We start from the raw sequence: 20309 nt of genomic DNA, 5'->3' as shown, positions 1-20309 counted from the left end.
CTTGCTGGCAATGGCTGAGTCCTGAGGCTAGCCAGGTTGTGCAGCATGCAGCACACTACAACGAAATGGGAGACTCGCCTCGCTCAGGCGAGTACTGAAGGGTTCCCCCGGAATGGTCCAGACAGCGGAACTGTTGCTTTAGCACGCCGATTGTGTGCTCAATGATGTTCCTGGTCGCTTGATGGCTGTCATTGTATCGTCCTTCAGCAGGGATGCTGGGCGCACGGCGCGGGGTCATCAGCCAGGTGCACAAAGGATAGCCCTTGTCCCCGAGAAGCCAACCTCCTGGGTGAGCCGGGGCTTCGAAAAGGTCTGCCACAGAAGTCTGGTGCAGGATGAAGGCGTCATGGCTGCTGCCTGGAAAGTGGGCATTGACAGCTAGTATCAGCTGTCTGTGGTCACACACCAACTGCACGTTCAACGAATGGAACCCCTTCCGGTTGCGGTAATCCTCGGCATTCTCTAGAGGTGCCCGCAAAGCCACATGCGTGCAGTCAATGGCACCCTGGACCATGGGGAAGCCTGCTATTTTTGCAAATCCCATTGCGTGCTCTTGCTGCTTGTCCAGGGTCATGGGGAAGGAAATGTACTGACGTCTCCTTTTGAAGAGGGCATTCGTGACTTGGCGGATGCAGCAATGCACCGCGAACTGGGAGACATTGGCAATGTCCCCAGTAGTGGCTTGGAAGGAGCTGGTGGCATAGAAGTTGAGAGCCACTGTCACCTTCACTGCCACCGACAGAGGCTGCAGATCTGTCTGAAGCAGGTGGCAGAGCTCAGTTACCACCTCCCTTCTGAATCGAAGCCTCCGAATACACTGCTTCTCAGACATGTTGAGGTATGAGAACTGCTGGCGGTATACACTGGGAGGGTAAGGCCTCCTGTGCCGATGCCTGTTGGCCCTCCTCCATCTGGCCATGATTGGCACTCTTTCTCGGCGTCTCTGAGCCCTCTCAATGCAATGGAGAAACCCAATGTTTCCACCCACTGCAGCCCCCATAATATGTGGCCACTCAAAGCTATGGCACTGAAAAATCAAACCACCTGCAAAGTTCTGGGCTGAAGCCAGACGTACCTGTGCGAGTGCTGAGTCAATGCAGAAAGCTCTCTCCCTTTGTCTCTCTGCAAATCTTTCTCTCTCTCACACACAGAAGGAGTGGTCCAAAAATGGCTACCACTAAGAAGCCAGGAAGAGCCCCCTTTAAATAGCACCCACCCCAGCCCCACAGCGACTGGGAACCGTTCCACTCAACCAGTTGCTGGGAGCGCCAGGCGGAAAGGGGGGCGCCACTGAAGTTCCGGTTCGGGGTGCACCAAGGGCGTTGCACCATGAAATGACGTCAGGATCTGCGCGCGCAGCTGAGCGGGCGTTGCGGTTTTGCGCCGCCGCTAAATGTCCGCTCAATTTCGCGAGAGGCGCAGGTCGCGCCGCGCCCGGGCGCTAGCCGCTTCGCGCCCCACTTATCGCTCTCTTAAGGCGCTAGCGGCTGGCGCTACCAACTGAATTTCTCCCCCATGGAATCGAAGGCAAATTATTGACATGATTAGGAAATTGGCTGAGCAACAGACGACAGAGAGTGGGGATAATGGCCAGGTACAGGATGGGACTAGTGGTCTCCCGCAGGGATCTGTGTTGGGGTCTCAAATATTCATTGTATTTATTAACGACTCAGATGATGGGATAGAAAGCCACATATCCAAGTTTGCTGATGATAGGCGGCATTGTAAGCAGTGTAGATGGAAGCCTAAAATCCACTTTGGAGCTATAAAGGCTAGAACAGAGTACTTTCTAAATGATGAAAAGCTAGAAACAGTGGAGGTCCAAAGAGACTTGGGGGTCAAGGTACATAGATCACTAAAATGGCATAGATAGGTACAGAAAATAATCAAAAAGGCTAATGGAAAGTTTGCCTTTATATCTAGAGGGCTAGAATACAAAGGTGCAGAAGTTATGCTACAGCAATACAAAACGCGGGTTAGACCACACCTGGAGTACCGTGAGCAGTTCTGGTCACCACACCTTAGGAAGGATATATTGGCCTTGGGAGGGAGTGCAGCATAGGTTTACCAGAATGATACCCTGACTTCAAGAGGTTGTTAAAAATTCATTCATGGCATGTGGGCATCGCTGGCAAGACCAGCATTTATTGCCCATCCCTAATTGACCTTGAGAAGGTGGTGGTGAGCTGCCTTCTTGAACTGCTGCAGTCCGTGTGGTGAAGGTCCTCCCACAGTGCTGTTAGGGAGGGAGTTCCAGGATTTTGACCCAACGACGATGAAGGAACGGCGATATATTTCCAAGTCAGGATGGTGCGTGACTTGGAGGGGAACTTGGAGGTGGTGGTGTTCCCATGCGCCTCCTGCCCTTGTCCTTCCAGGTGGAAGAGGTCGCGGGTTTGGAAGGTGCTGCTGAAGAAGCCTTGGCGAGTTGCTGCAGTACATCTTGTAGATGGTACACACAGCAGCTATGGTACGCCGGTGGTGGAGGCAGTGAATGTTTAAGGTGGTGGATGGAGTGCCAATCAAGCAGGCTGTTTTGTCCTGGATGGTGTCGAGCTTCTTGAGTGTTGTTGGAGCTGCACTCATCCAGGCAAGTGGAGAGTATTTCATCACACTCCTTACTTGTGCCTTGTAGATGGTGGAAAGGCTTTGGGGAGTCAGGAGGTGAGACACTCACCACAGAATACCTAGCCTCTGACCTGCTCTTGTTGCCACAGTATTTATGTGGCTGGTCAAGTTAAGTTTCTCATCCATGGTGACCCCCAGGATGTTGATGATGGGGGATTCAGGGATGGTAATGCCACTGAATGTCAAGTGCGGTGGTTAGACTCTCACTTGTTGGAGATAGTCATTGCCTGGCATTTGCGTGGCGCGAATGTTACCTGACACTTATCAGCCCAAGCCTGAACGTTGTCCAGGTCTTGTTGCATGCGGGCATGGACTGCTTCATTAACTGAGGAGTTGTGAATGGTGCTGAACACTGTGCAGTCATCAGCGAACATCCCCATTCTGACCTTATGTTGGAGGGAAGGTCATTGATGAAGCAGCTGAAGATGGTTGGGCCTAGGACACTGCTCTGAGGAACTCCTGCAGCAATGTCCTTCAACCACCACAACCATCTTCCTTTGTGCTAGGTATGACTCCAGCCAGTGGAGAGTTCCCCCCCCCCCGATTCCCATTGACTTCAGTTTTACTAGGGCTCGATGCCATACTCGGTGAAATGCTGCCTTGTTGTCAAGGGCAGTCACTCTCACCTCACCTCTGGAATTCAGCTCCTTTATCCATGTTTGGACCAAGGCTGTAATGAGGTCAGGAGCCGAGTGGTCTTGGTGGAACCTAAACTGGGCATCAGTGAGCAGGTTATTGGTAAGTGCCGCTTGATAGCACTGTTGATGAAACCTTCCATCACTTTGCTGATGATTGAGAGTAGACTGATGAGGCAGTAATTGGCTGGATTGGATTTGTCCTGCTTTTTGTGGACAGAACATACCTGGGCAGTTTTCCACATTGTCCGATAGATGCTAGTTTTGTAGCTGTACTGGAACAGCTTGGCTAGAGGCGTGGCTAGTTCTGGAGCACAAATCTTCAACACGATAGCCGGGATATTGTCAGGGCCCATAGACTTTGCTGTATCCAGTGCGCTCAGCTGTTTCTTGATATCACGTGGAGTGAATCGAAATGGCTGAAGTCTGGCTTCTGTGATGGTGGGGACCTCAGGAATAGGCTGATATGGATCATCCACTTGGCTCTTCTGGTTGAAGATGGTTGCAAACACTTCAGCCTTGTCTTTTGCACTCACGCGCTGGGCTCCACCATCATTGAGGATGGGGATATTCATGGAGCCGCCTCCTCCCATTAGTTGTTTAATTGTCCACCACCATTTATGACTGGATGTGGCAGGACTGCAAAGCTTTGATCTGATCTGTTGATTGTGGGATTGCTTAGCCTTGTCAATAAAATGCTGCTTCCACTTTTAAGCATGCATGTAGTCCCATGTTGCAGTTTCCCCAGCTTGGCACCTCATTTTTAGGTATGCCTGGTGCTGCTCCTGGCATACTCTTCTACATTCCTTATTGAACCAGTGTTGGTCCCCTGGCTTAATGGTAATGGTAGAGTGAGGGATATGCCGGGCCATGAGGTTACAGATTGTGGTGGAATACAATTCTGCTGCTGCTGATGGCCCACAGCGCTTCATGGATGCCCAGTTTTGAGCTGCTCGATCTGTTTTGAATCTATCCCATTTAGCACGGTGGTAGTGCCACACATGATGGAGGGTGTCCTCAGTGTAAAGACGGGACTTTGTCTCCACAATGACTGTGCGGTGGTCACTGCTACCAATACTGTCATGGACAGATGCATCTGCGACAGGTAGATTGGTGAGGACGAGGTTAAGTAGGTTTTTCCCTTGTGTTGGTTCTCTCACCACCTGTCGCAGGCCCAGACTGGCAGCTATGCCCTTCAGGACTCAGCCAGCTCGATCAGTAATGGTGCTACTGAGCCACTCTTGGTGATGTACATTGAAGTCCCCCACCCAGAGTACATTGCTACTCTCAGTGCTTCTTCCAAGTGGTGTTCAACATCATCAGCTGAGGGAGGACGGTAGGTGGTAACCAGCAGGAGGTTTCCTTGCCCATGAGACTTCATGGAGTCCGGAGTCAATGTTGAGAACTCCCAGGGCCACTCCTTCCCGACTGTATAGCACTGTGCCGCCACCCCTGGTGGGTCTGTCCTGCTGGTGGGACAGGACATACCCAGGGATGGTGATGGAGGAGGTTGGAACATTGGCTGAAACGTATGATTGTGTGAGTATGACTATGTCAGGCTGTTGCTTGACTAGTCTGTGGGACAGCTCTCCCAATTGTGGGACAATTCCCAGATGTTGGTGAGGAGGACTTTGCAGGGCCGACTGGGCTGGGTGTGCCATTGCTGTGTCCGTTGCCGGTGCCAAGGTCGATGCCGGGTGGTCCGTTCGGTTTCATTCTTATTGTTGTGTTTCGTAGCCCAGTTTGTTACAACTGAGTGACTTGCTGGGCCATTTCAGAGGGCAGTTAAGAGTCAACCACATTGCTGTGGGTCTGGAGTCACATATAGGCCAGACCAGGTAAGGGCGGCAGATTTCCTTCCCTAAAGGACATTAGTGAACCAGATGGATTTTTACGACAATCCGATAGTTTCATGGTTACCATTACTGATACTAGCTTTTATTTAATTAACTAGCTGCCATGGTGGGATTACCACTGTGCTACCATTCCCTAGTTAAATTACAAGGAGAGATTACACAAACTAGGGTTGTATTTCTTGGAATTTAGAAGGTTAAGGGGTGATTTGATCAAAGTTTGCAAGCTATTAAGGGTAACTGATAGGGTAGATAGAGAGAAACTATTTCCGCTGGTTGGGGAGTCTAGGAATAGGGGGCATAGTCTAAAAATTAGAGCCAGACCTTTCAGGAGTGAAGTTAGGAAACACTTTTGCACGCAAAGGGTGGGAAAAGTTTGGAACTCTCTTCCGTAAACGGCAATGGATGCTCGATCAATTGTTAATTTAGTATCTGAAATTGATAGATTTTTGTTAACCGAAGTTATTGAGGGATATGGGGCAAAGGCAGGTATATGGAGTTAGGTCACAGATCAGCCATGATTTCATTGAATGGCAGAGCAGGCTCGAGGGGCTAAATGGCTCACTCCTGTTGCTGTGTTCTGAAACATAGCTTGGTATAATTCTGATAAGGGTTTGTGGTTTATTAAAATGACATGTTGCTGCATTAAAATGAGACACCGCACTGCAGTATGAATCGTCATCTACTTGTAGAAGAAAGTGAGAGGGGAAATATAAATCATAGTAAGCCCCACTACATTTGGTGCTGGGCAAATAGTTTCAGATATTATTATTGGCTGACCTGGGCCCACAAAAAAGGAAGGATGAACGCTCTTTGACTTATCACAACTAGATGATCAAAAGAGCCCATAACTGGTGTGCTATTTATGCAGCCATTGAAAGATAAACAGTAAATGACAACATTATTTTTAGAGTATACAGCAAATCAAGAAATTATCCCGGGATTTGTATAATTCATGGCGTCTGATGTGGCTGTTGAAATTAGAAACAGAGAAATTCTCTCAGTTCATTGTACAGAGGTTACCGGGCAGAAATGTAGGTGTTTTGAGGGCTGCAAAAGGCCCACAATGAACCCCAACACGTCCAGGTTTTAACCCATGAGGTGACTTGACATCACCTTATCTCTAAGCAGTGGTCAGGAGCAAATAGAAACTCCCAGCACCATCACATCGATTGGGTAGTGTAGTGCGAACAAACACTTCCCAACACTCAAGGGGGACATCAGCGAGTTCCTCAAACCACTTCTTACCTTTGAAACCAGGAGGGAAATCATTTCTTTGAAGGTTTCTTCAATCAAATCATCAATCTTTGAGTGATACTGCTGCTGTAATTTGAAAAAGAGAATAAAGTCTTGCAACTTGACAGAGGGAAAAAAGGGAACGATTGTGAAAACAATGCCTTGTTCTACCTCAAACACAATTAAAAACTATAATTGGGAGACTTCAAATGGAAAACCTTGAACACAATCTCCCTACCCAATGCTGTTTTACATTCAGTGCTAGAAAGCTTCCCATGTACACTGTCGCATTAAGCAGCTAATAGGTCTATTATTTGAGTGAATTGAGTTGTAGACCTCATTCAGGCACAGGAATGTGAAGGATACTTTTTGTCGGCTTCATTGCAATTAGGACAGCCATGTGCTTTTTCTAAAGACCCATCCAGTTGGTGAGTGAAAGGCTAGGAGAAGATTCAATTAATGCAACATTTTATGTCTGACAACTCTCATTCATAAGTCATTTAAGCTGTTCTGTGAAAAAAAGAGACCCTGATTGTTAGCTACACAAGGGACTACGCATTCACACAGCAAGCAGCAGTTCACTTGGGTTCACAGAATTCTTGCTGACAATAAATTTAACTTAAGATGAAATTAATTTTTTTCTGTCAACAAAGCAGAAAGGTTAGTAACAAATTAACAGGTGATATGCAGCTGAATAAAGCATTCTCCAAGAACTGTATTCTTCCTTTTTATTTGTGAACTGCTAGGCTTTAAATTTTTATTGATTAATAAATAATCTAAATGGCTCCATCTTTCATTAACGGCAACAACATTATTGCCTCCAGGATCGCCACTGTCATTTGTAGGGAATTTTACTTGTAAGGACTAACCTGTCAAAATTCAAGGACATTAGAGTGTGGGCCTTAGATATGGTTCAGGAGTGTACATTGAAAAACTAAAACGCTTCGGTTGCCATCTAACTTTGCCTTCATTCCTTAATTATAGTGCTCCAAAACATTTAAGGGCAAAATCAGTACCCTTTATACAAATTGGTAATCTAGTCAATAGTTGTCTCCAAGTAGTCACTTGTTCCCACTCTCTGTGCTGTAGAATCGGAGCCTGTTCAATTTGGCACTGCGTCTATGCCCTCTGGAATTCTCTCCCGAAACCGCTTTGCCTTGCTACGCCCACCCCATCCCCCTACTGCCTTCAAAAGCCTCCTAAAAACCTTTCACTTAGTTTCTGCCTTTGATTTCCCCCTCGCTAATTCCTCCTTTTCATGCCTCGTGTCCACCTTTCTGCCTTGTTGAGCGCTCGGAGACGTTTCTTTTACACGAGGAGCATAATACAAATGCACGTTGTTGTCCTTTGTTGTACTTTACACTCCAACTGCACAGACCTACGCCCAGTGTTTTTAAGCACATGCTGTTGCCTTACGGACAAATCTGAATTGAAACACTGCCAATTTTCAGCACTATAAAAGGAGCTCCCTGTCGCTTCTCCTTGCTGCAGTCCATTCAAATTATGATAACACAGTAATGGACGACTTATTTTGAGCTAAGCTACAGAACTTTCCACAGGATTAGGGCTCACAAATTAAGCCAACATTTATGGTTATTTTTAAAACAAAGTGAAATATCACAATAAATTGCATATGAGAATTGAAGTTTTACTGGTTAAAAATTAAACTTTTGCTAAATTTTCTCCTGCACATGCCTCCTCTAAAAGTATTTTTTCTTTGCTAAATACTTTAAATCTCAATTCCACAACTATTGGCACTATCTGTGAACTTTGCTGATTTGCATACTCTTTCTATATCATGTCAGAAAAGAGATGGCATGCAAGGATAAAGGGATGCCCAACAGCTCGCTGGATGTATGCACCAGCTGGTGTGGAACTAACCGACACAGGCCAGAAGGTCCTGGGCTTGAGCCCTAGTCTGTGCTGATGTAAGCTCAAAGTGCAAGTGGGGCACTACGATTGATCTCAATCACCTTGGATTTGGGGGTGGGAAATCAGCCAGTGTCCCTGGTCCTAATTGTTACCCACTAACCCTGCTGGAAAACATGTGTGTGTGGGCATCGGATAAAGACAGGAGTTGGCTTGGTTGTGAGACCCCTTATGTTCAAATGACTTGCAAGGTTCTGAAGGGTTACTAGCACCCATAATCCATCCTGATCATGTTCTGCTCCAATGTATATACATACGCATGCACGCACACACATACTTTCCAGCAGGTGTCAATGGATATCATCAGGAGTAGGCACACTGTCTGATTTCCCCTTATCCCCCCAAAATCGCAGGAGCTGAGGCCAATTGTTGAGCTCTACTTTAATCGCACTTGACAGCAGCTAACTCAGCAAGGACCAGGCATGAATCAGCACCTTTAGGACAGTAGAGGGAAAAATTGGGGAAACTAAACTGTCCTTTTTCCTTTAAACTGAGATTTAAATCCAGCCCAAACTGATGGGATGACCATCTCCTCTTTCTTGGTTGCTGTAAGGCTCCTAAATGAGCTATGGAAGTCTCAAGGCAATATCAAGTGGGTGAGAGTTTACAGAAAACTGCCCGCATTACTCAGAGAGGCCATGGCGACTGTGCAGTATGTGGTATTATTCATGTAGGCACAGTATTGGAATGTTCTGTGTTTGAGATTAAGATATGATGTTGAGTTGGGTAAGGAAGCTTCAATTCTGCCTCACTTCTGGTGCTTGATACCAATGCTGAGTGAAAAAGAAAGGCACTAGACTGAAAGAAATCTAACAACGTACATTTTGGCATTTCAAAATTCTAAATATAGTTGCACATTTATTAAAATAAACAACTTTAAAATGATTGTAATAGTTTTAATTTATTCTATGACAAATTCTGCAGAGCAGCTTCAAGAAACAAAAGTGCCAAGTCCACAACGAGGCCATCATACCCAGAATGCTTTGCAGAAAAAGGAAGGAACAGATAACTCTTGGTGATGGGGCAGGGCAGAGAGCAGAACTGCGACAAAGTGGGCTTCTGTACAACACAGATACACATGGCTAGTATGTACATGGCACAGGAATGTAATGTCACCGATTATTTTCAGTACAACTTCTGACAGGAACTGGATAAAGGCAACGATTCCTCTCAGTCGTGTGTTATGAAATATGAAAAAACAATCACTGTTGTACATTAATCACTTATTATTATCTTTGCATCTTTTGAGTACCTGGGCACAGTTTTAATACACCAGTTAAAAATAAGTACATCAGGCTCAAACTTAAGGACAAGTGCTTAGGCCCAGTTTTGGCAATGCCTTTGATATTTAGTTTCAGTGAAAAGCAGGTGGTCTGAGCTTTCTTGATATGTGTCACTTCCAAATCATCTCATCAGAAACCCCAACATTTGCTTTGGCCATTTAAAGCAGACGTTCCCACCCACGTTAGTGGTCATACTGAGCAACTTAAAAAAAAAAGATGCAGTTTTATAAGAAGATAGGATATAAATAAATAATCAAAACCAACACTTACCCATTGCTTACTAAACTGGAACTGGAGATGGGAAACATAAATGAAGAAAACAAGGCAGATCACAGGAAGAAGCAAAAGGACAATGATTAAATCAATATTCAAGTGAATCTGCAAATCAGGTGGGTCTTAAAATAAAAACAAATTAATCTTAAATGGTGACATTAAGAAGCCAAGCAAATGCAAAAACTGGATGAAGTACATTCAGTCCCAACCAACAGGGATATAAGCAAGGAAAACAAATTTTGTTGGACCCCATGTGCTGTGGAGTTGAACAATTGCTTCTCTATATTTTTATGTCCCAAGAATGCAAAAGACAATGATTGTAAAATAGAGCTGTTTTTCAAACTTGAAACTGATTTGGAAAATAACATGACCATAAACTACGTTCTTTGGAACAAAAAGCAATTTTCTTTCTTTAATTTCCCTGGATCTTGCATCATCTCAGTTCCCTTAACTAGCCCTCTACCAATGCTGTTCTGAAATGAGCCACGAGAACATGTGCAATGAGAGCCCAGAGTGACTCTTCCTCCTGCCTTCTCTTTCTGTGGGGCGCTGTGTTCCCCCAACATGATGCCTATTCACGCAGGATGGTTGAGAATAGGAAATCATGTGTGGGGTGATCAGGGCCTGATGTGGTTCTTTTAAGTTCAATTCCTATTTGCCGGAAAACAAAAAGCTGATCTTAATCGATTGCTCCCTAGGTTTTGTTATAATATTGGGAAAAACATTCGATAAACAGGTCACTTAGTAAATTCTGCAGAACATTTTCCAATATGTGTTAAACTAACTTTGTGAATAGGATGTTAATGGTGAGACAATACACTAATTTTCTAATTTCTCCTTCATTGTAATTTGTTCCCTGACATTAGTACATGGTTTTCACTAAAGGTGGAGTTAGACAGCATTTGAGATTTTTTATTTAACTTCATTGTAAAGATTAACTTTCTTTTTATTGAGTACACGGCTTCAAATCATCCAGGACTTTTCTTTTGCTGTATGCAGAATGATTTAACTCTGGGATCACATTGAGGCCAGCTTCCTACATACTGCTTGCCTGTAAAGCAGACCAAAGGATACGGTCCTGGCTTCACTTTAAATAATGAGCCCAGACTGGCTTTGCTGCTGGAAATGTACCACTGGGGAAATGACATCATGGCACGGCAGTATAATATATAATACAAATGAAAGTATTCTCCTCCAGGGAACAACCCCAGATTACAAGTCGTTATCCATTCCCAAGAGGTGAGTGATTGGGGCCGTTATGGAGGGAGAGTTGGCTACCAGTAGGACCTCTCCCTCCAAGACATAAATGCAATGCTTTGAAATAATCCAATTTGTAAAACATTTGTTGAATTAAGCCCAAGTGAAAATAGCCATTTGTAAAAACTGTAAAACACTCAATGCAAATGCAGTGGAAAACACAAATAGAAGTGAAATAATAAATTAAAACGAATGCCTACCTCTTGTGCGCCTTCTAAAATGCACAGTTTTGTAGATTGTTTCTTGGCATCCACAAGCACATTGAACATTGTACAGACAGAAGAAGGAATACGCAAATCTGTTGACTTGCTCATTTTTTGTAACTTGACTTCAAAAGCAACTCTTGTTCTGTTTGATGGAAACAAAAAGGGCACAGTCATTCAGCGACGGCTTATATTTAGGAACAGTTGCTGCAAAATCACCAATAATTAAAGAGCAGGGAATATGAAAGCCGACGGATAAGATCAGCTTGGCTGTATCTTTGGGCATAACCTAAACCGAATGCAGGGGAATCCACTTACAGTCAATTCTGATATGCCCAAATCTATCTTTTTAAAATGTTGGTGGGTAAACTTCATAGTTTAATGCCCCCACACACAAATTACAGCCAATTGCATGGGCAGCCTGTTTCCAGGCCTCCACCAATGGTGCTGTGATTTGACCTCTGGGAGGTGTATGAGAGAAGTGAACAAATCACTTGTCTTTTGATTTGCTCATACTCTCTATTGCCCCACACAATTTGTACCACTCACAGTGACCCAGCTGAGTTAAACAACCCAGTAACGTGAAGTCAAGTCACTGTACGTTGTTGCTCCGATACGCTAAACTCCACGCCTAAGTTCTTCTTAAAAAAAGACTTGAAAGAAAGACTTGCATTTCTATAGCACCTTTCACGACCGCCGGACATCTCAAAGCGCTTTATAGCCAATGAAGTATTTTTGAAGTGAAGTCACTGTTGTAATGTAGGAAATGTGGCAGCCAATTTGCGCACAGCAAGCTCCCACAAACAGCAATAATGACCAGATAATCTGCTTTTGTTTATGTTGGTTGAAGGATAACTACTGGCCAGGACACTGGGGATAACTCCCCTGCTCTTCTTTGAAATAGTGCCATGGGATCTTTTACATCCACCTGAGAGAGCAGACGGGGCCTCAGTTTAACGTCTCATCCAAAAGACGGCACCTCCAACAGTGCAGCACTCCCTCAGCACTGCACTGGAGTGTCAGCCTAGCTTTGTGTGCTCAAGTCCTACACAATTTGTACCGCTCAGTGACCCAGCTGAGTTGAGGCAAACATCTTTCATGATTAAGAACACTTCCACTCACTTTAACATAAAATATTCTTGGTAAAATAAATTTGACAAAATTGAATTCCTCTTGTATGATCAATAAAGAAATGAAACACAAGGACTAAAGTTCATTAAACCTATTAAATATTGCCTCATTTCAATGCTGATACATGAGTGTGTGCTATTGATCAAATAGGAACCCCTCACACAGCAACGATGTCAACACAATTTTACCTCTGGAGAAAACTGATAAATAGATATGAAAGGATTGAAATTTAGCACTAAACCCTTCATTGGAATATCCCGTTAAGAGGGCACGATGCCAATACAATGAGAGGGTTCTGTAAACCCAGTCAATGGAAACTAACCCTGTGATTGGAAGAGTGCTTGAGATCATTTACATTTCTGGGTACAAAGTACCCATTAAAATTCTCCATTATATTGATATTTAGCTTGAACAGTGTGTGGGAATAAAAACTGTTGCAGTAGGGATAAAGACACTTGGAATTAATAACTATCCCTAATCCCACCCACTTACACTTCCATGGGTCATTAAAGTAATACTGTCACAGGAAACTCAAGATAGACAGGCTGATCTAAAGGACGAGACTGCAGTCCGAGTCTATTAATTTGCCTGTTGTTTTGAATTCTCCGTAAGGTACAGACAATACAGGTGGGCCCCATTATTGAAATTCATTTAGTTTCTGGTAATTTTGTTTTAATTATTATTTTGTTTCTCTGGTGCCTTTACAGCTGTCAAAAACTGCTGCCTAGGCTCAGTTGGCAACAGAGAAGTATTACTGCTGGCATGCTACACGGGAGATTGGTTGACACTCTGCCACCTGTTAGTGTCTCAAAAGGGTTCCCTCAATTAGACCCAACTGTCTTCAATCAGGTTTGAATGTGGAGAGGGACCCCCAGGCTGCTGTTGAACACCTCTGGTGGCCAGTTTCACTGCAGCATTAGCAGAGGCGTAGAACAGATCGTCAGCTGGCTTCCAGGGATGCTGTACGATGCATATAGATGTGGTGTATGTAACCGTTCCACCTTTAAGAGAACTATTTTAAGAGTTGCACTACTTTATCTTGGCTGCTGTATACTGTAATACCGGTGGTGACCACACCGGTATATAAGTGCTGTGTAATGATTTATTGGGCAGTTCCGCCCTGACCTTCGACTAGTAAAGACCTGTTAAAAGTTACTCTTGTGGTCTGTGTAGTAATTCTCACTATAACACACAGACTTAACAGTGGCGACGAGTACGATCTTACCCTGCGGCAGAGATACATCCAAGGCAGTTTAACGGGCGTCAAGAGGAGGCATCCGCCCTCATCATTCTGCTGAGAGAAGATTCGGGTCTGCAGAGCAAAGGAAGAATTCTGACACGAGGCCTTCCATCAGCAACAGGCAGTGATCATCCCTTCTATCACGGTGGTGGGTAAGCCGATCAGCGACGAGCAGCAAGTCGGCCACGGTGGCTGTGAAGTAGGGGAGGGAAAAATGGAGGATATAAGGGCGGAGAACTCGACCACGGCCGGGGAAAAGAGCCGGACAGAAGTCGGGGCCAGAGGCGCTGAGACTGGGCAGCGTAAGGCACGGGAGCCGCGGTGAATGTAAACGCAGCCGGTGCGAAAGACCGGGCTGCAAGCGGGCTGGGAGACGCAACAGCGTCGAGAGAGAGCTCGACCGCGACCGGTGAGAAAGGCCGGGCAGCTACCGAGGCCGCGAGGCGCAGCGACTGGGTCAGCGTAAGGCGCGGGAGAAAATTTTAAAAAAAAAACCGCGGAGAACTCAGCCGCAGCCGGGGGAAAGGACCGGACTGCAAGAGGGGCTGGGAGGCACGATTTGAAAACCGCTGGGGAGGGCGAACGCAGCAATACGGCAATCGCCATTACAGCCAGCGGGGGAGAAAGGCAAACGCGGGAAGCCGCCATTTTCGTAGGCGGGGAAGAAGACAAGCGCGGGAAACCGCCATTTTGAAAAAAAAAAGTTAAAGAAAAATTTCTTTTTGTTTCTCAAGAAGCTTGCGAAGATGCCTAAGCGTGGTAACATCAACGATTTTGATCCCGATGTTGAAGATTGGGCCACGTATGTAGAACGCATAGAGATATATTGTAAGGCAAATAAAATATCAGATGAAGATAAAGCACTAACCTTACTAAACTCAATGGGTGCGAAGACATACGGGCTATTGAAGCATCTTCTATCACCAGCTAAACCGGCGGATCAGACTTTCGCTAAAATTGTGGCTGTCCTGAAAAATCATTTGAACCCCACACCGCTGATGTTAGTGGAACGATTTAAATTTTATGCGAGAACGCAACTGAAAGAGGAAAGCAACGCGGAGTATTTAATGGAACTGCGTAAGCTAGCGAAATACTGCCAGTTTGGGGAAAGCCTGACAGAGGCACTGAGAGACAAATTAGTGTGTAGATTGTCGAAAGAAGGAACACAAAAGCGGCTGCTTGAAGAGAATGATCTTACACTTGATAAGGCTGTCTCTATTGCAGCATCGCACGAAGCCGCAGCGAGAGGCACTGCGGAAATGCAGCTGAAGGTAGCGGTACTCAGCGTAGATCAAATGGCTTCGGGTACAACGAAATGTTATCGTTGTGGGAAGACAACACACGATCAGAACCAATGCTGGTTTAAAAACCAGGAATGTAGAAAATGTGGCAAGCTTGGTCACATAGCTAAAGTATGCCGGTCAGGAAAGAAGACCAGCAACAAAAAGTCACCGCAAGAAAAGTGCAGAAAGGTACATAAGGTGGCTGGGAAGAGTTCGGAAGAACAGAATTCGGATTCAGACTCCAACAGCAAGGAACTGGGTAGTCTGAGAATTCCCAATGTGAGTAAGGAAGCTGACCGACAAACTATCTGGGTCACACTGCAGATAGCAGGAGTCCAAATGAAGATGGAATTGGACACCGGATCGGCGTTGATGGTCATGAATAAGCAAGATTACAAAAGGTTATTCAAACATATTCCCCTACGGGATACGAAGATAGTATTGCAGACATACACGGGGCAAAGAGTATACCCCATCGGAAAGATAAAAGTCAAGGTGGTACACAAGAGCAAAGAACACCAAGGAATGGACTTATATGTACTACCTGAGGGAGGTCCACCACTTCTGGGACGGGAGTGGATCAGGAAAATAAATATGGACTGGCACTCCCTAAATGCAATAACGGTAGATTCCGGGAAAAAAGATGTCAAACCTGAACGATTGTCCAGAATATTGGATGAGGCTAAAGAGGTGTTCCAACAGGGACTGGGAACACTGAGAGGAATTAAGGCAAAAATCAAGATTGCAGAACATGCAAACCCAAAATTTTTCAAAGCCAGACCGGTACCTTATGCGATACGACCTGCTGTGGAAGCTGAGCTGGAAGGGCTAGAACGTTCAGGAGTACTGTCCAAGGTGGACTGGAGTGAGTGGGCCACGCCCATTGTTCCCGTCATGAAGCGTTCATCGAGTAACAAGCCAGGGGAACCGGGGAAGGTCCACATCTGTGGAGACTTCAAGATCACAGTGAATCCGGTGCTTCACACGGTGCAATATCCGCTTCCGCGGATTGAGGATATCTTTGCTTCATTGTCTGGCGGGAAACGCTTCACCAAGATAGACCTGGCGCAAGCGTACTTACAGATGGAAGTTGAGGAAGAGTCGCGCCAGTATCTCACAATCAACACGCACAGAGGCTTGTATCGATATAATAGACTGGTTTTTGGAGTGGCTTCGGCTCCAGCAATTTGGCAGAGGGCCATGGAGCAGGTATTACAGGGAATTCCAAGCACTCAATGTTACTTGGACGATATCCTGATTACAGGAGATGACGACGAGGGACACCTTGCAAATTTGAAACTGGTGCTCACCAGGTTGAAGGAATATGGCCTTCGAGTTAATCGCCAGAAATGTGAGTTCTTTCAGAAACGGATCTCGTACTGTGGTCATGTCATTGACCAGGAGGGGCTGCACAAGTCACCTGACAAGATCGAAGCTGTTGTGAAGGCTCCCGCTCCGGAAAATGTATCCCAGTTGAGGTCGTTCCTAGGGTTGATTAACTATTACCATAAGTTTCTGCCAAATCTATCCACGGTGCTGCACCCGCTGAATGCTCTTTTGCAGAAAGAAGTACCATGGAAGTGGAGCGAGGACTGTAAGAAGGCCTTTCGCAAAAGCAAGGCATTGATCACCTCAGAGGAAGTGTTGGCTCACTTCAACCCAACGCTACCTATTCGTTTAGCTTGTGATGCTTCTCCTTATGGTATTGGAGCAGTACTCTCACACAAGTTGCCAAATGGCTCGGAAAGGCCAGTCGCATTTGCATCCAGATCATTGACCTCCGCTGAGCGCAACTATGCTCAGATAGGTAGGGAGGCTCTCAGCCTGGTGTGGGGAGTAAAGAAGTTTAATCATTACCTGCAGGGCCAGAAGTTTACACTGCTGACAGACCACCAGCCGTTGGTATCCATATTCAACCCTAAAAAGGGCATCTCCACTATGACAGCGCAAAGGCTACAGAGGTGGTCCCTTTTCCTAGGGGCACACCAATATGACATAGAATACAAAGGATCAAAACAGCATGGGAATGCTGACGGTTTATCGCGCCTACCGTTGCCAATGGTAGAAGAGGCGCCTACAGTGGACCCAGTGGAGATGTTCCACTCAACCATAGTGGAATGTCTACCAGTAACAAATTCTACGATCGAAAAGGAAACAAGAAATGACCCGACTCTCTCACGAGTCTACGATTTAACGGTGAAGGGATGGCCAGCACATGGCGAACCACTGTTGCCAGCATTCTCGCAAAGAAGAGAACAGCTGTCAGTGTGCCGAGGAACTTTGATGTGTGGATCCAGAGTGGTGATTCCACCCAAACTCCAGCATAAAGTGCTAAAGGAGCTTCACGAGGGGCATCTGGGTGGAGTGAAAATGAAGAACCTAGCCAGAGCGTTTGTGTGGTGGCCAGGTATCGATGGAGACATCGAAGAAATGACCAAGAGCTGTCTAGGATGCCAGAAGGTCCAAAACGCCCCACCACAAGCTCCACTACATCCATGGGAGTGGCCCTCATCTCCATGGCAAAGGGTACATATCGACTTTGCTGGTCCATTTATGGACTCAATGTTCTTAATCGCGGTGGATGCACACTCCAAGTGGCCGGAGGTAATAAAGATGTCCTCCACCACCACGGAAAAAACCATCACAGTATTAAGGACCATATTTGTCAGGAATGGGCTACCGGAACAGATCTGTTCTGATAATGGACCGCAATTTGTGTCCGAAGAATTCAGGAAGTTCTTAAAAAACAATGGGGTTAAGCACTACACGTCCGCCCCATACCATCCCGCCACCAATGGATTAGCTGAAAGGTTTGTCCAGACCTTCAAGAAGGCCATAAAGGCCATGGGTAAGGAAGACATAAATCTACAACATAAGGTAGATAACTTCTTGTTGGCATACAGGAATGCAACACATGCGGTTACAAACCAAACTCCCGCCATGATGTTTTTCAATAGAAGGCTAAGATGCCGGCTGTATTTGACCAAGCCAAACATCAGAAGGGACGTAGAGAACCGGCAATTTCAAGGCATGAATGAAAGGCCAACTAGAACCTTCCAGATAGGTCAACAAGTTTTGGCCTGGGACTACCGTACCGAGAAATGGCAGCCTGGAACTATTTGCACACGACTAGGACCGCTGATGTATACCGTGGACATTGGTGAAAGCATAATAAGGCGCCATGTTGACCAGATCATAGAGTCATCCGAAAAGGGACAACCTACTCCACAACTCTATACGCCTAATGATGAAGCAGAGATACCCATAGGATCTACTTCTGATCCGGTGATACTGGAATCAGATGAACCCGACACTGGCATTCGAGCTGAATCGATCTTGCCAAAAGAACCTACTACACCACCGAAAACTACTACACCACCGAGGCGTTATCCGGACCGAGTCAGGAAGCCTCCAGAGAGACTGAATCTGTGAACTGTTTTACATGAAGTTGTGTATATGTTATTATGTTATGTTAATGGGGAATATATACTGTTAAGCTAAAAAGGGAGGATTGTGGTGTATGTAACCGTTCCATCTTTAAGAGAACTATTTTAAGAGTTGCACTACTTTATCTTGGCTGCTGTATACTGTAATACCGGTGGTGACCACACCGGTATATAAGTGCTGTGTAATGATTTATTGGGCAGTTCCGCCCTGACCTTCGACTAGTAAAGACCTGTTAAAAGTTACTCTTGTGGTCTGTGTAGTAATTCTCATTATAACACACAGACTTAACAATAGACCCAAAGAAAGGTTCACACTCAGAAAAATATACTGTATTCAAATTCATGCCATTGCACGAATATATTTTTTCTTGTTAATTTGCTACAATTCCACAATCACTGGGGGCCCTCCAGTACCTTGTCTATGGAGCCATGACTCACGTATGACCTTTGACAGGATATTTGGCTGCAAGGGCATTATAGTTTAGTCTGAACATGTTGGTTTCAGCAAAGTATTTATTCTGTCTGCTCAGCATTATAACTTTAAAGGTAATTCACTTCCCCTCTACTGAAATGTTGTTAAGCAACCTACTCCAATCTACTTGCTTCAGTTGTTCCCTCATTTCTTTGAATTTAGCCCATACAAAGTTATGTACCTGACTCCCGGCTCGTGTTGAAGTTGATGATTCTGTGGCTGCTAATATCCAGGGGTGCTGTGACTTCCATTTTCTGTATGTTTTCTGGGTCATTTACAGATATTGGGTCAAGATGAGCACTGTCTCTTGTGGCTTCCTTGAAATTTTGGGTAGTGAAGCATTTACCAACTCTGACTCTATAACATTTGGGTTTTCCTCAGTTAATATTTGATTGATTGAAATCTCCCATTAAAAATATCATTCCTGCTCTCACACACACTTCCTATCTTTACATAGTGCAAACTATCTTCCTCCTTATGCTGACTTGGAGATTTGTTGCATACCCCTAGCATAAGCTTGGAATTTCTTCACATGTGAGATGTCTAACCAGATTAGTCCTCCCCTGAAGTCCACATACACAGACTTCCAGTGAGGCTTTCTGGATCGCTAACTTTCCCTTTCTTAATTCAGACATGCTGAGATCAACTGTTGAGCCCCTACTGCTGCACCAGCTGAGATCAGTTGTTACTCCGCACAGACCAGGGATCAAACCTGTCATCTTCCTGGTCTGCTTGGCTCAACTACTCACTGGTTAAACTCGCTGAGCCATCAGGGGTGCTCAGTGTACCAGTATAACAGAAACAAATACCTTTTAATACACACGTAACCTAGCTCCAGAAGCCTAAGGCTTTCATTAACCTGTCACTCTCTCTCAACAGATGTGATTACTATTCTTTAAATAGGTTTATGGAACTGCAACTGAAAGGATTATATTCCCTGGAGACAGCTTTTCCCTTTTGTTGTCACATCCAAGGGGGAAAAATTAGCTTTTAACTTGCTTCATAAAACACAGCTTGGATTACTCGAATATTTTTCTTCGTCAAGTTTAATTTTTTTTTAATTGTAGCTTAACAAAGATTTTTCTTACAATATCAATCATTCCCAGGCCACAAAAACCAGGAAGGTCCCAGTGCAATGTTTGGGTGTGTGCTGAGTAAAGCAAGATAATCCAGGCTGGGGTAGTTGTTAGGCACCACGGTTGATCTCAGTGTCCCTAAGTTACTAAGAGAAGAGGGGGGAAATAACCAGCCACGATTCCTGCTCCTGATCACTTTGTGGGACCCCTCCTGCAAAGTGCATGCACAGACAGGCACGTGCGTGTGGATGCCAGGTGTGGACAGCATTGGGCTCAGCTGTGATGCCCCCCCACCGCAGAAGAAAACATCCTTCTAGCACTCACTGCCTAGGCTCACACATTAAGAGTGGCCACTTGACAACAT

At 45.3% G+C, this 20309-nt stretch overlaps 1 protein-coding gene across 12 annotated transcripts in view; it reads right to left on the bottom strand.

The window, feature by feature from the left end:
- Nucleotides 1-20309, bottom strand: part of cadps2 (Ca++-dependent secretion activator 2) — a 983842-nt gene that overhangs the window by 98570 nt on the left and 864963 nt on the right. For 7 of the 12 annotated variants that reach the window (XM_086008788.1, XM_086008791.1, XM_086008779.1 and 4 more), the window contains 3 exons: nt 11295-11442; nt 9835-9855; nt 6365-6439 (listed from right to left, as the gene is read on the bottom strand). In XM_086008788.1, the coding sequence (XP_085864914.1) occupies nt 6365-6439; nt 9835-9855; nt 11295-11442 (244 nt within the window). The remainder of the gene's footprint in view (nt 1-6364; nt 6440-9834; nt 9856-11294; nt 11443-20309) is intronic. The other 5 variants (XM_086008781.1, XM_086008783.1, XM_086008789.1 and 2 more) reach the window with 1 other exon arrangement.

This window comes from Somniosus microcephalus, chromosome 16, assembly GCF_052327205.1.
Source record: "Somniosus microcephalus isolate GS21.2 chromosome 16, FLI_Smic_1.0, whole genome shotgun sequence".
In the NCBI taxonomy this organism is placed as follows: domain Eukaryota; kingdom Metazoa; phylum Chordata; class Chondrichthyes; order Squaliformes; family Somniosidae; genus Somniosus; species Somniosus microcephalus.
The sequence above is the reverse complement of the archived record's forward strand: the minus strand, read 5'-3'. Positions and strand labels throughout refer to the sequence as shown.